This window comes from Arachis ipaensis, chromosome B08 (assembly GCF_000816755.2).
Source record: "Arachis ipaensis cultivar K30076 chromosome B08, Araip1.1, whole genome shotgun sequence".
Taxonomy (NCBI): domain Eukaryota; kingdom Viridiplantae; phylum Streptophyta; class Magnoliopsida; order Fabales; family Fabaceae; genus Arachis; species Arachis ipaensis.
In genome coordinates this window covers 121550647-121564685 of record NC_029792.2, presented here as the reverse complement: position 1 = coordinate 121564685, position 14039 = coordinate 121550647, and the positions used below count along the sequence as shown (strand labels likewise).

General features: G+C 30.3%; 3 protein-coding genes and 1 pseudogene across 6 annotated transcripts in view; 2 read left to right on the top strand and 2 right to left on the bottom strand.

Moving 5' to 3' along the window:
• On the bottom strand, positions 7531-9577 carry LOC107613618 (probable sarcosine oxidase). Of its 2 annotated transcripts, none has more exons than XM_016315707.2 (2): positions 9396-9577; positions 7531-9055 (listed from the first exon to the last, which is right to left on the bottom strand). In XM_016315707.2, the coding sequence occupies exon 2, from the start codon at positions 9042-9044 to the stop codon at positions 7845-7847; it is 1200 nt and encodes a 399-aa protein (XP_016171193.1). In that variant the 5' UTR covers positions 9045-9055; positions 9396-9577; the 3' UTR covers positions 7531-7844. The 2 variants fall into 2 exon arrangements, with proteins under 2 accessions (XP_016171193.1, XP_016171192.1); XM_016315706.2 differs by having other exon boundaries at positions 9391-9571.
• Positions 10093-11814, top strand: LOC107613483 (molybdopterin synthase catalytic subunit). 3 transcript variants are annotated; one of them, XM_016315496.2, is made up of 3 exons: positions 10093-10241; positions 10323-10381; positions 10889-11814. In XM_016315496.2, exon 3 carries the CDS (start codon positions 11075-11077, stop codon positions 11642-11644), a length of 570 nt encoding a protein of 189 aa, XP_016170982.1. In that variant the 5' UTR covers positions 10093-10241; positions 10323-10381; positions 10889-11074; the 3' UTR covers positions 11645-11814. The 3 variants fall into 3 exon arrangements, with proteins under 3 accessions (XP_016170982.1, XP_016170983.1, XP_020965581.1); XM_021109922.1 differs by having other exon boundaries at positions 10161-10241; positions 10341-10381; XM_016315497.2 differs by lacking the exon at positions 10323-10381 and having other exon boundaries at positions 10105-10241.
• LOC107613482 overlaps positions 10099-14039 on the top strand; it is a 14898-nt pseudogene continuing 10957 nt past the window's right edge.
• Positions 12741-14039, bottom strand: part of LOC107613484 (probable aminotransferase TAT2) — an 8301-nt gene continuing 7002 nt past the window's right edge. Inside the window, exons 5-7 of the mRNA XM_016315498.2 lie at positions 13491-13646; positions 13280-13373; positions 12741-13040 (exon numbers count right to left, since the gene is read on the bottom strand). Coding sequence (XP_016170984.1) covers positions 12922-13040; positions 13280-13373; positions 13491-13646 — 369 coding nt within the window. The 3' untranslated portion in view covers positions 12741-12921. The remainder of the gene's footprint in view (positions 13041-13279; positions 13374-13490; positions 13647-14039) is intronic.

Sequence of the window (14039 nt, the reverse complement as noted above, 5' to 3'; positions counted from 1 at the left end):
CGTGGTTTAGTCACGACATTTAATGTGATAAAAGTTGCGGTGATTCCATATCTAATATATGAGACGGACCAGATTGTTAAAGTAATGAGAGAAATAGCATTCAGATGCGCGCATAAAGTTTATAAGATGTGATTATGTCAAAAAAGAATATATGTATAGCCCAAGTGGGAGATTGTTAGAAAATTATTTTAATTTCCTAATTTGTTTGTGGGCAATACATATATTAATTATAATCACAAATTATGCTATTTCAAATTAAATAACTTATATAATAGTGATCTCATTTATTGTTATAAATGCTAAATTGAATAAGTCATAATTACTTTTAATTTTGAATTAAATGAGAATAAAACCAGATATTATCTTTTGTTCCTTAGATAATTATCTTTTGGATTTTGGATATATTATCTTTTGGACTTTAGATACTATTTTATTTGGGTTTTAGGATTTAATGGGTGTCATGCTCAAATATAAATAGTGCCTTCAGGGTTTCGGTCTCCAACATACCAAAGTCGCCTTTGTGCTCTTTCTCCATCAGAAGAGTTGCAATTCAGCCACTCAGGAATACAGAAGGCTTTAGTTGAGGAAGATCGAAAGAACCACAAAATCCAAATCCTTCCATCAATTTTTGACTTTTCTGAGTAAAGGTACCCTTTCGTATTATAATATATTTTTTGTGATTTAATATGAATGATCTGGGTTAATAAAATTATTTATTCCAACATAAATTACTTGAACTATTAGACTAACTTATTTGTTGTGTTATTATGTGCTAATTAATATACATGATATAATATCTTTGATAAAATTGTTTATACTTGTTCATTTTAATGTTGATTTTAGTTTTCGACTCACCTTTTCTCAAATTAATAATATTTTGATTATCCAAGTAAATGATTCAACTAATAACTCAGCAATTAAACTAGTAATCCAATATTAGTACTCTAATTAAGTCAATTACCGATTTAATTCTAATAACTATCCAAATAACTTTGTTATTAGTACACAAACTTCGTTGATCTTGTTCTATTATTTTCTTTATATGACTTTGGGTGGTTTGATTCTCATTATTCAAAAGATGCTTTTACAATTTGATANCATCGTTTTTTTCCTGTTATGTTTTTCTGGACAGGTTTTTTACGGGTTCATAAAAATTCTATTCACTGCTCACGGCCCAACATAAATCTATAGTCCAATAAATACTGTTGGCAGTGGACAAAAATCATTCGGCCCATTTTAGTGATCTCTTTTTCTGCTTGTTTCAAAATTAGAAGAAGAATTCTATTAGCATATCTTAGTTTCCATTTTTTAGATTCTCCCCAAATGTACGAAGAGAATAGATCCTTTCAATTTCTTTAATTGAGAGAGTAAAGTGTAAAGTGTGATATTTAATTCTATATATGATGAAATATTATAACCCCTAAAATTTGAATCCAGATGCAACATATTAAAAAGTAACATATTTAACTATTAAACTAAAATCTCAATATTATCTAAGAGTTGTAATTTTTCTTTGGACTTCTAGCCACCAAAAAAAAAAGAAAGATAAAGTATACTTTTTATTTTAAAGACAAAAGTTTTTAAAATACTTCTAAATTTTATTTTGTTTCAATTTTGTTTCAAAAGTTTTCGATTTGCATCACATATACCTCAAACGGATAATTTTTCAAAAAATTGAAGACCAATTCAACAACAATGTCATAAAAATAACCCTTAACACAAGCAAATCAAGCATAATTTTCATGCATTATTGTTAGATTGGTCTTAAATTTTTTGAAAATTTTTCAAAAATTTTTAGGACAAAATTAAAACTAAATAAAACTTAGGAGTATTTTTGAAACTTTTGCCAAATTTTAGGGACAAAAAGTATATTTTATCCAAAAAAAATTCAAACAAAAAAAAATACATTAAAAGAAAAAGAGTAGACATGGTTTTTTTTAATGAACATGTTTTCATAATTCAACAACCTTGTTTCCATGACTCTAATTCTAACTTGGCTTGTAAGCTAAACTAGGCCTTATCCCAACAACCTTTTTTGCTTTTGGATTTATAAATGACAACTTCCTTTTTGTTAGATTTACTGCTATTTATATTCTTGTTTATCTTGATGACACTGAGCAGATATTCTAAGATAGTATTTGGCACAAGCAAACTTTGATGTGTTTAGGGACAAACTCATAGTCTTCTCTAGAGCTTCCTTGAGCTAGCTTGAGGGGCTGTAAAAATATCAGAAATAAAAAACAACTACTTTATTTCAGATAAATTAGTTATATAGTTAGTTAAGACACTTATAAAAATTCGGTTATATGTGATTATGGGAGTTAATTCAGTTTGTTATTTCTCTCGTCTATATAAATGTTCTTGGGTTCTCTTAGATGCACTTTGGTACACAGATCATGTGGACATGATTACTCTCTTATTGACTGAAAGAAAAGAGTGGTCTAACAAAAATAATTAATTATACCATTGTAATTGGATCATTGTAAATTAAACTTGGTTGGGTCAGTTTTATAAACAAACCGGTTTATAAAAAATTTGTATTCACTTACTTCTAATTATGTTTGTTAATTATGAAGGAAAGAAAACACATTAGGTTATTTGTCTTTTCTTCTTAGTATAATTTTTTATTTCAATTTATTTTAATTTGGATATACAAATCATAGCTAATTTTTTAGTCAATCTATTTTTGTTATTAAAAGGATCAAACAAAAAATTAAATAAATTTATTAACATAACAAATTAACTTAAATGTCACTTATTGATATTTATAAATTTGGACCATTTAAAATGGGACCCACCATTTGATTCAACGCGGTCTAGTAATTCTAAAATACAACTACAATAAAATTATTATATTATTTTACTCATATGAAGAGGTGATCATAAAGAATTACAAGAGCCTTTTGCAATATTTTAACGTGATGTCAGGACTAAACATTAATTTTATAAATTCAGTTTAATTTGATCCTGATTAATTGCAAACATAGTGCAGAGTCTATGTAGCTAGCTGGAGTGTAAAGAGAATACTCATTCAATTAAATATCTTAGAATTTTTTTAAGAATAAATTTAAAGTTGATGAAGATTTGAAAATCGATCATAGACAAAGTAGAGAAGAAATTCTACTTATAAAAAGCTAAAGTATTCAATAAAACGGATAAATTAGTTCTTATTAAATTTGTGTTAAATAGTTTGTCATTACACTACTTAAGTTTGTATAAGATGTCGAAGATTGTTGCAAAGAAGTTAATTTTACTACAGAGAAGATTTTTATAGAGTAAGGAGGATGGTAAGAATGGTATGACATTGATTAAGTAGAAAGTGGTGCAAGCTCCAAAAAAATTAAGTGGACTGAGGTCGAAGATGCAGCGATTCGTAACACATGCCTTCTGTTTAAGTGGTGGTGACGTTTTTCTAAAGAGAATTGCCGTTATAGAAGATGGCATGCTCATGTAATAATCTGAATCCCAATAAGATGTTGTATAATCAGACACTACCTGCTAGAAGAGGTTCATGGAAGGATATTTGTCAATTATAGATTAAGGAACACATGTGAAGGACAAGATGATTGCTAGCTTGTCTATGGAAATAGGTGACGAAAAAAGGACTCGATTTTGGGAGCATGTCTGGCTATAGAATAGTTCTTTAAAAGCTTGGTTCTCGATGCTCTTTTCTTTTTCAAACCAAAAATGATCTGTTATAGGGAAACTGTGGGTTCTGAGATGGAATAAAGTGAATTTAAAAATTTTAATGGAGGCGAGAATTATATCAATAGAAGATAAAATTAGTTAATCGGTTACATAATACTTTAAGGCCAGTTAAACTAACAAATGACAGAGTCACCAAAAAAAAAAAACTAACAAATGATAGAAATGACAGAGTTGTATGAAAGTTTGATAAAGAAACTGTTTTTTCTACTAATGTTTTTTTGTACAGGTGTCGTAGTCAAAAATGCTTCCGGAGGCAGTAACAAATTATCAGTTCAATATAACTATTTGAAAAGGTTTAATTCCATCAAAAGTAAAATTATTTGTCTGGTTTATTTTAATAGGCAGAGTAAATATCAAAAAAAGATTGAGTAAGTTAGGAGTTGTTAACCAGTAAAACAATGTTCCCGTATTATGCAAAAAAGGTTGAATATATTTACTACTTATTTTTTTGTTGTGACTTTACTTGACAAGTGTAGTGTGTGTGATTATTTGATTTTAAAAGATTATATTCTGTCAGACACATTAAAATAATATTTTGAGAGTTGGATAGGTATTCACACTAGAAAGAAGATATACAAAAAATGGTTAATGCATTTTTTTATAATGATCTAAAACATCTCGTTTTAGAACTATAAAAAATAGAGTAACATAATATAAATCTCTTTTATTATTGATGATAATATTAAATTTTTTTTATTTTTATGTTTTATTTGTTTTGTTCACTTTTAATGCTCTACTTTACTATGTTGAATTCCATGTTAACAAAATAATTAAAATAAAATCAGAGGTGCAAAACAGATGAAGGAGTAAACTAGAATTTTACTTGCTCATTTATTTTGAATGCGTGTTTGCTAAGATTACTTATGTAAAAAAAATTATAATTGAGCGACAAAAATTTTTTGTTTTGATATAAAATATATAAAATAGAGTTATGTCTTAATATTTTATAAAAAATAAAATTAGATTTTAAATTTAAAAAATTGAATAAAAATAATTTTAAAATAAATATTATAATTAAAACACTAAAATAATCATTTATAAATAGGATAAAATATATTTTTTGTCCTTAAAGTTTGACAAAAATTTTAAAAATATCCTTAAGTTCTATTTTGTTTGAATTTTGTCCAAAAAATTTTCGATTTGCATCAAATATACCCCTGACGGCTAATTTTTCAAAAAATTTAAGATCGATTCAACAACAATTTCATAATAACAACCCCTCAACACAAGCAAATCAAGCATAATTTTCATGCATTGTTGTTATATTAGTCTTAAATTTTTTGAAAATTTAGTCTCCGAGGGTATATTTGATGCAAATCGAAAATTTTTTGGACAAAATTAAAACAAAATAAAACTTAGGGATATTTTTAAAACTTTTGCCAAACTTTGGGGACAAAAAATATACTTTACCCTTATAAATATCTGTCTTTTTATATAGGATAATGCTACATATTCATATTTTTTTGTTAACCAAGTCCAATCAAATTTGTCTAAGACAACAAAAATCAGTTATGACTAATATTATTTTAAATTTTATTGTTTAACTTGATTAGGCTTAGTTCATAAAAAGACTTAGATGTGTAGTATTTCTTTTACATATATATAAGTAAATACTTATTTAGAAATTTACTTCTTATACAATTAGAAGTCAATTCTTATTGGAATTCATAGTTGAAAAAGTTCTTTCAATTAATGTAGTTACAGAAAAAAATTAAAACTAATATAACAAAAGATAAATAACACTCTTTTGAGTTGATTTCTAAGAAAAAACACAAATTTCATTTAAATTGAAAATTGATAATTTTAATGACATCTAATATTAAATTTTTAAATTGACTATAAAGTACCAAAAGTTGAGTAAAAAATTATTGTGGGGTCAAATTTAATAATTTAGTGGGGGCAAATAAATATTATTTTCATATACTACTCAAAAAAATGTCTAATCGTAATGGGGCAATTGCCTCCACACTCATATACATACATCTGTCCCTGATTAAGATCAATTATTAAAAATTATTGAAATATTAGTGTATCGATATACTTAAAAACTTTTCTATAAATTTAAAGTAAAGGTGCATTAGAATTGGCTTCTAGAAAAAAAAAGAAAATTAAAATATTTTTTGAGAATAATAACAAATTTGTAAAAAATTAATTTTCTATATTTCCAAAGAAATTCTTGTAAGACTCTCCTTCAGAGCGATGCACTCTACCAGGTCTTTAATCAATTTGAATTAACTTCCCACATATTTTAGTAAGCAATGTTGTTTAATTTTCATCCCTGATTTTCTAGTCTATAAGATTTGCTAATTTTTATGCAGTATATCCTTGAAACGAGTGTGTTTCCAAGAGAGCATGAATGCATGAAGGAGCTCCGTCAGATGACAGAAAAACACCCTTGGTAAGAGCAATAATGGTTAATCATTTTTCATTCTCCAACAAATTCATATCAAAAAAATATTAGAAAACTATCAAAATTTATTATTTTTGGTTATTATTTAATTATTAATTTAGCTTTTTTTAGTGTAGTATTTTTACTCTAGTAGTCTAATACCATATTTTTTTTCATACTTTCAAATAGAATAAGGTTACACATTCAAATATTTTTGTTAACCAAATTCAATCAAATTGGTCTAATATAACAACAATCAGTTATGACTAATATTATTCTAAGTCTTATTGTTTAACTTAGTTAGATTTAGTTTATAAAAAAACTTAAATATATAATATTACTCTTTNNGGGTAAATCTTATTTGTGTCCTTAACGTTTAAATCGTCCTATTTGTATCCCTAACGTTTGTAAAAGTGATTCAATGTTATCTTGCCGTCAATTACACACCATGAGCGTTTTAGTTTGAGTTTTAAAAATCTCTTCTTGAAGTTAGAATACAAATGTCTGGGATAGAATCGATGATCTACTGCGAAAAATAGCTCATCAAACGTTGAAATTAATTCCTACAACATTTACATAATTCACTTTTCTAAGGACATAATTGAATCTAAACACAAATAGTGGGTATAATATTAAAATCGAACACATCCGAGTGAGACCTAATTGAGAATGAATATATTATTCAAGTGAGAATAATTGAAAAATATAATCTGATTTGTTAGTATAATTGATAGTAGGACAATATTGAATCACTTTTATAAACGTTAAGGATACAAATAGGACGATTTAAATGTTAGGGACACAAATAGGACTTACCCCAAACGTTGGGGATAAAAACCATACTTTACTCTAAAAAATAATAAATTTTGATGATATTCTATCATTTTTTTTCATTTAAAATATGGGTTAATAGTTAAATTAGTCCCTAAAAGATAAGATATTTTTCAAATTCATCCCTAAAAGATTTTTTTAGTCAAATTGGTCCTAAAACGTTAATTGGTAACATATATAATACCTGATATGTCTAATTAGATATTGATCAAATATGTTTATGAAAATTTATTAATTTAGTCATTTTTTTCAATTACAAAAATTCTATTTCTAATATGACTTAATGACTAAATTGATAGATTTTCGTAAACATATTTAGTCAACGCCTATTTGAATATGTTATGTGTCATGTATGGTATTAGTTAATATTTCACATCCTCAATCATGGACAAAAATTGTGAGAGAGTAACTGAAGGATAGATATGATTAATTCGTAATTTTTGAAAGACCAATTTGATTAAAAAAATCTTTCAAGAACGAATTTAAAGAGTATCTTATTTTTTAAGAGATTAATTTGACTATTAACTCTTTAAAATATTAATAAAAACGTGCCTCTAAAATTAGAATATCACGAGGTCAGAAGTGACAACACAAGAAGGACAAAATCACAAAAGCTTCCCTACCAAATTATTATTATATTTCAATTTTCAATCTCCATTCACATGCCTTTATTGCAACTTGGCCAGACAAGACGGCACAACCAGCTACCACTACAACTTAAAGAACAAAACAAACAACACATCACAAAGAACCAAGCATAGGTACGACTAATACATTATTAGTACATGAAAATGGAAAGGAGAATATTAACGTTTGGCAAATGCTATTTTGATCATGCAATCTCACAACTCAACTCATCACAGATTCACAGTCTAATTTTGCATGGGCCGTTCACATAAACATCAATTCTGTCGAATCAAATCCTAGAATTCATGCTAAACCTTGAAATCCTGAAGGGTTTGATGTCAACCCCACTTGCAACCCCATCTATAGCAAGCTCAGTTAAAACCCTTCCAATAACCGGAGCCATCTTGAACCCGTGACCCGAAAACCCGCCACCCACTACCACATCCTTCCCAAACTCCCCACCCAAGAAATCCACAATAAAATCTTCATCTGGCGTCATAGAATACATGCAGGCCTGCTTCACCACGGGCTCGCTCGAATCGACCAAGCCCATGAACGTCTGTTGAATCCACTTCTTTAAATCTTGAACCCTATACCCTGAACCCCAAGGTCTTTTATCCGGGTCAACCGGATTTCCACCGTGGACCGCGACCTTAACCAAACCCGGGAACTCCAATGATGGTGTTCCGTACACGTAAATCCCTCCTTCCCCTGTACAGCTAGCAAAGGTAGGAAAATCGCCCCCTACTGCGAAATCCCCTTCGTGCCCCTCCTTCACCCTCCAGTAAAACACATGAGTCTCTAGTGGCTGAATCGGTAATTCAACTCCACTCACTTTCTTCACAAGCTTGTTAACCCATGCTCCTACCGTTACAACACACTTCCTTCCTCGATAACTTTCGCCGTTAGATGTAAAAACAACGACGCCGTTTTCTCCGTCTTTTTTAACGTCGATTACTTCAGCTTTGTCCTTTAAAACTGCACCGTATTTGTGCGCTAGCGATTGGAACATGGCAACCGCCTTCGTCGGCTTTATGATGCCGCCGAGGCGGTTGAATATTCCGATCCAATCGTCCGGCATGTCGATGCGGCCCGGGAACTTCGACGCCAGCTGGCGGCGGTTGAGGACCTCGTGCGGCATGGCGTGCCGGCGGCAATTGTCGATGACGGCGCGGAGGATTGGGTCTTGAGCCGGGCCGATATCGAGATGGTGGGCCGGAAAGTAGACGGTGTAGCCGATTTGGGCCTGGGCCTGCTGCCAGAGCGTGTAAGATTCCATGACGAGTGGGTAGTAATGGTGCTGTGGGTACGTTGCGCGGATTGTGCGGGACTCGCCGTGGGAGGAGCCACGGTGGTGGAGGAAGTCGAATTGCTCGAGGAGGAGTGTCCGGAGACCCCTCTTTGCAGCGTGATACGCGGTGGCGCTTCCCATTACACCGCCGCCGACGATGATCACGTCGAAAACCTCGTTACCACGCCCGCTCTGCATATTTTCTTTATCTACAGAATCAGAAAAAGGATATACTGTTATAAATTTGATTGTAATATTCAACTATTTTATGATATATAAAAACAGTAGGGGTGTGTGTTCTTTTATTTTTTATTTTTTGGTTTAAAGTGATTAAATAAGAATATCGTAATCACAGGTTGGTGGAGAGAATCATGAATGCAGAATATTCTGGAATCGTAGATAGGTAGGTGCTGATTAGTGAATATGCTTGAGTTTGTTAATTAGGAGTATTTTTTTCTTTTCTTAGATTTGTGGTCAGTACTGCTTCAGATGGTAAAAAAATATAAGCTCAACGAACAAATAGATTAAGGAGTGAGAGAGAGACCTGACTTGAGTGTTAGAAGATGGAGACGAGAGTGCTTGAGTGAGTGAGGGAGTGAGCCAGCCTTTAGCCTTCCTGTAAATATGAGTTGTTGCTTTGTTAGTGACAGGATGATGAGGGAAAATAGATATTTATGGTGTTCAAGTTGGCACTCGACGAGTTGATGGCTAATTTTTTTCTCTATCGAAATAAGATGGATGATATATTTAATAAATATTGTATTTTCAATGTTTTTTAAAATTGTAAAAGATATACAAATTGGAGTATCTATTTTCTATACTTTAAAATATTTTAAAATTTTTACCTTTTCTTTGATTGTATCTTTTTTCTGTGATGTTTTTTTTTTATGTGTCGCTCTACTTAATGGGTTGAGTTTCTTTTTGTTAAAAAAAAATTTCAAAAATCAAAAGATTCAATTTTTGTGCTCTAAAAATTCAATGATTCAATTTTTGTATTTTCAAAATTTAATTTTTTTAATTTATGTACTCTAAATTAAATAATATCATATTTGAGATTAACATCTCAATCATCTATATTTCAAAAAAATACTATTATTAAACTAATATAAAACAAGAACAAAACATTTAATAGACGAAAAAAATAGGGAATCCAAATTTTAGTGTATATATATATAAAGAATTAATATACTTCTAAATATACATATCAATTTTCAAATAAAACAGAAAAGTTGAGTTGGTTCGCGTTGAAAACAAAAGAGGGATTGGATTTTTAATCCCGTGACCCAATGAAGCCACCTTAGCTTAGATGGCACTTAGGAGTACGCGTGCAACTTGTTTCCTTCAACCTTCTACCCCAATCTGCTCAGAGAAGAGGCGTCACTATTCTTGATTAAGGTGAGTATTCTTTCTGTCTGATTTCAATTCCATACTTTTACTATCATTGAATTCTTATGTGATTTTAATTCCCCGATTTAGATTCATTCCACTTCCTAGGGTTTCTCAAACTCAAACACTCTTAAAGATGCTACATAGTGGTATGTTTTTCTTCTCTTATGCTGAAATTAAATTACTAAGTGGATAGGAAGCTTTTGTGATTCATGATTGGGATTCAGTCTTTCAGAAGGAAAAAACTCTCTTTATGCTAAAATTGTTATTTAATGAGTTCATATTTTATCCAAGAGTACATTTTCGATAGTGTTTTTTTGGATTTATAATCCAAATGGTTTTCTTTTTCTTTCTTTTCTTGCTGAATTTATGTGGAATATACAATTTAGAAATGAATGCATTGCATCAGAACGTGTTGTAGGGCTGACATTTATATTTGATTGAAGGCATTTTAAGTGGTGGAGACTCGCATACAGATGTGAAGTTGATAATTAAAATCCGTTGTATGCTAAATTGTCATATGAGTAGAATTTTGCTAATGAATTGTTATAGTTTGATGACTCACTAATGCTTAAATTAGGTGAAAGCCGTCATCCATATTCAAGGGCTAAGCATATTATTCCTATGCTTGACTTTGTTTTTCTCTGTTTTTATAGGTTATTTGATGCCTTTGGTTTAAGTTGGTATTGCATCAGTTTCACCATGTCTTGTATGAGATGCTTTGATCAATTTGAAGAACATGTTACTAGACTTTACCTACTCCAATAAATGTGAGAACAGAAAAGGACCAAGCAATAATTGGATTTTGTTGCATCAGCGTGTTATCTGAAGTTTTAGTAGATATGGCTGCAGAAGATGATAAGAATCTTGTCGAAATCTCAGAGAACACGATAGACATTGCTAGATATATGAACTATGTCAGCGCTCCACAAGCTGGTGCAATAGCGACTTTTGCAGGCACCACACGCGACACTTTCGAAAGTAAGACAGTTTTAGAGTTGAGGTATGAAGCTTATGTTCCAATGGCAATACGTTGTATCAAGTCTATTTGTTCATCTGCAAGAGTGTCATGGAATCTATATTCCATTGCTGTTGCGCATCGCCTGGGGACAGTTCCTGTAGGAGAAACAAGTATCTTCATCGCCGTCTCATCTGTTCACAGGGCTGATGCACTGGAGGCATGTAGATTTATAATAGATGAAGTAAAAGCTACAGTTCCTATTTGGAAGAAGGAGGTTTATTCAAACGGAGAAGTTTGGAAAGAAAACTCTGAGTTTTTGGAGCGGAGGAGCGATCTTGGTAACAAAGATGTAGATTGCAGTGCGAAAATGGCAGAAAGTATGGAGCGCAGCAACAAAAAGCCTTGCTGTGGGACTAAGGTTAAGGTTGATGATGATGTAAGCCAGAAATAATGCTAGTGTTGGGGATCAAAAGACATTAGGTAGCGTTAATTTTGTTCCCTTTAATCAAATAATGCTAATAATAGTTTGCAGAATATCTTGATTTCCAAATCTCAGAAAAAAGATTGCAAAATTATATGAAATATACTCCAATGATATTAATATATTTCATTAGATAAAGATGATGCCACACTGGCACTGCAAAGAGGGAATTTTTTCTATTGTAAAATAAAAAAAAAATATTTCCTAAAGAAAATTATTCAAACTTTTATTCTCCAATCCAACTCTTTTTTGGTGGGGAAAAATTTGTCTACCCGACGTACTTTATAAAATAAGAAAGTTTAGAAAGTCAGCACTTTTATTAAAATTTGGCTAGTATGAGTAATTTTACACCATTGGATATCATCTCCCACCATTAAAAACACTTATGATGACTAATTGATGGCTACTTATCATAAATTCTACTGGTTCCTGACATTCCTCTTGTAAAATTCATAAAGTTTGTCATGTTCCTGGTGAACTTTAAATTCCTATGCTTTTGTGTTTCTAATTTAGAAAAAATATATACTCTTTAACATTGTCTGTACTTCTAATTTGAAAAAAATATATACTATGATCAAAATTTTTCATTTTGCAAAAACTTAGTTTGGTTTAATTTACTTTCCTTCTCACCCAAATTAAACCAAACTATTCTTTTTTTCAAAATTAAGGTGGTGGTATTCCTATTACGCACCATTATTAAATACAACTTATTCTTGTGTATTCTTTTGTATTTCTATGTATTTCTGGAGACATAATAATGATTGTCCAGTATTTAACTTTTCAACTTTTCTTCTCCCTCAATCTAGTATTTATGGAGGGAGACGAAGTAAAATTTAAGGACGATTAGGCAAAGCTTACAAAAATGTCCAACAAAAAATCGTATTCCAAAAAATAAAATCTCATTAATTTTTTTAAAAAAATAGTGATTTTTTTTAATTTATAATAGAAACTAATCCCTACAATGAGGATCTAATTTCCACTATATATATGCTGCAATGGCAAATTAAATAGCTGATGTTTGATTTAAATCTAAAGCAGTGACACTAATCTTTAGGAAGGTATCACATGTACCAGGAACTTTGGAACTAGTGCTTTTAGTTATTGATCTTTATTATAAAAGTACATACATAATACATGGTTAGATCAATAACTAAAATTATTAGAACACCAATGTTCTTGAAACACCTGAAAATTTAGTAGGCATAACATATTTAGTAGCCATTTTGTTTTCTGGATTCAACATTGCTTCAGCCATTTTTTGCATGTCTTTGGCAGAAAACTTTGACCCTTTTCAAACCTTCTACAAGGGCAGATGGATCGGCGGCGAAAGTAATGCGAAGCCAATCTTTTAGTCCAACCGCTGTTCCTGTGAAGAAATGTCATTTTTGTTTGTTCACTAAATTCAACAGCAAAAGAATCCAAATTATATTATGAGAGCATTCTAGAGTTTTAGTTATATCAAAAAATAAAAGAAGATTTAAATATTAGCTTTGCAGTTTTTCAATCTCTCACAATAATTTAGTTAGACACATAAAACTTTCAAATTGTCTAAGTTGCTTCTATAATAGTGACTTAGAAGTGAAATCTTGCTCTGCACAATTGTACCTGGAAGAATGATAACAGATTCCTCCTTTGCAAGTTTGAAACAAAAATCAATATCATCGGTAATATCTTCTAGAAGTAAAAGGTTTAGCTTTACCTGCATTTCATTAATTACAAAGACATTTGAAAGAGAAGCCATTATAAAAGACTTTACAGAGCCTATCCTGTTCTCAAAGAAATAGCATTAACTGTAGTTTTATTCTCAGCTTCTTACTATCATAGTCATGGACCCTTCCGGTTTATGAGGGCAAAACATGCATGGAATCTCTTCTATCTCCTTGAAGCATATATCTGAGTTAAGTCTCAAATCATCAATAGTTTTTTTGAAAAAAGACTCTTCAGTTTGATTAAGTATGCGCGGTACAGCCGCCTGCCAAACCCAAAGCATCATCAATCAACTAAAATAATTATAAATAAGCAATATATAAATCATTGTTTTGTTTTAATAATTATATTGTCTACGTTAGACATTCTTTTCTTGTAAAAAAATACCAAATTTTCTTCTAAACTTATATTGTTGTAAAGAAAATTTTTGTTTTACTTTTTTATAATAACTTATTTTAGCTATAGTTTTATTTTTGAGAATGGTATTTTATATTTTATAAGACATCATGAGATATTTTAATATTCTATGATTATAAACATACTATATAAATCAATTCTTCAACAATGTATAGAAAAATTAATTCTATCAAAAAAATTTTCAAAGCTTTTGAACTTTTATTAAATATTTAATAATTAATAGTGATTTCATGACCATGAG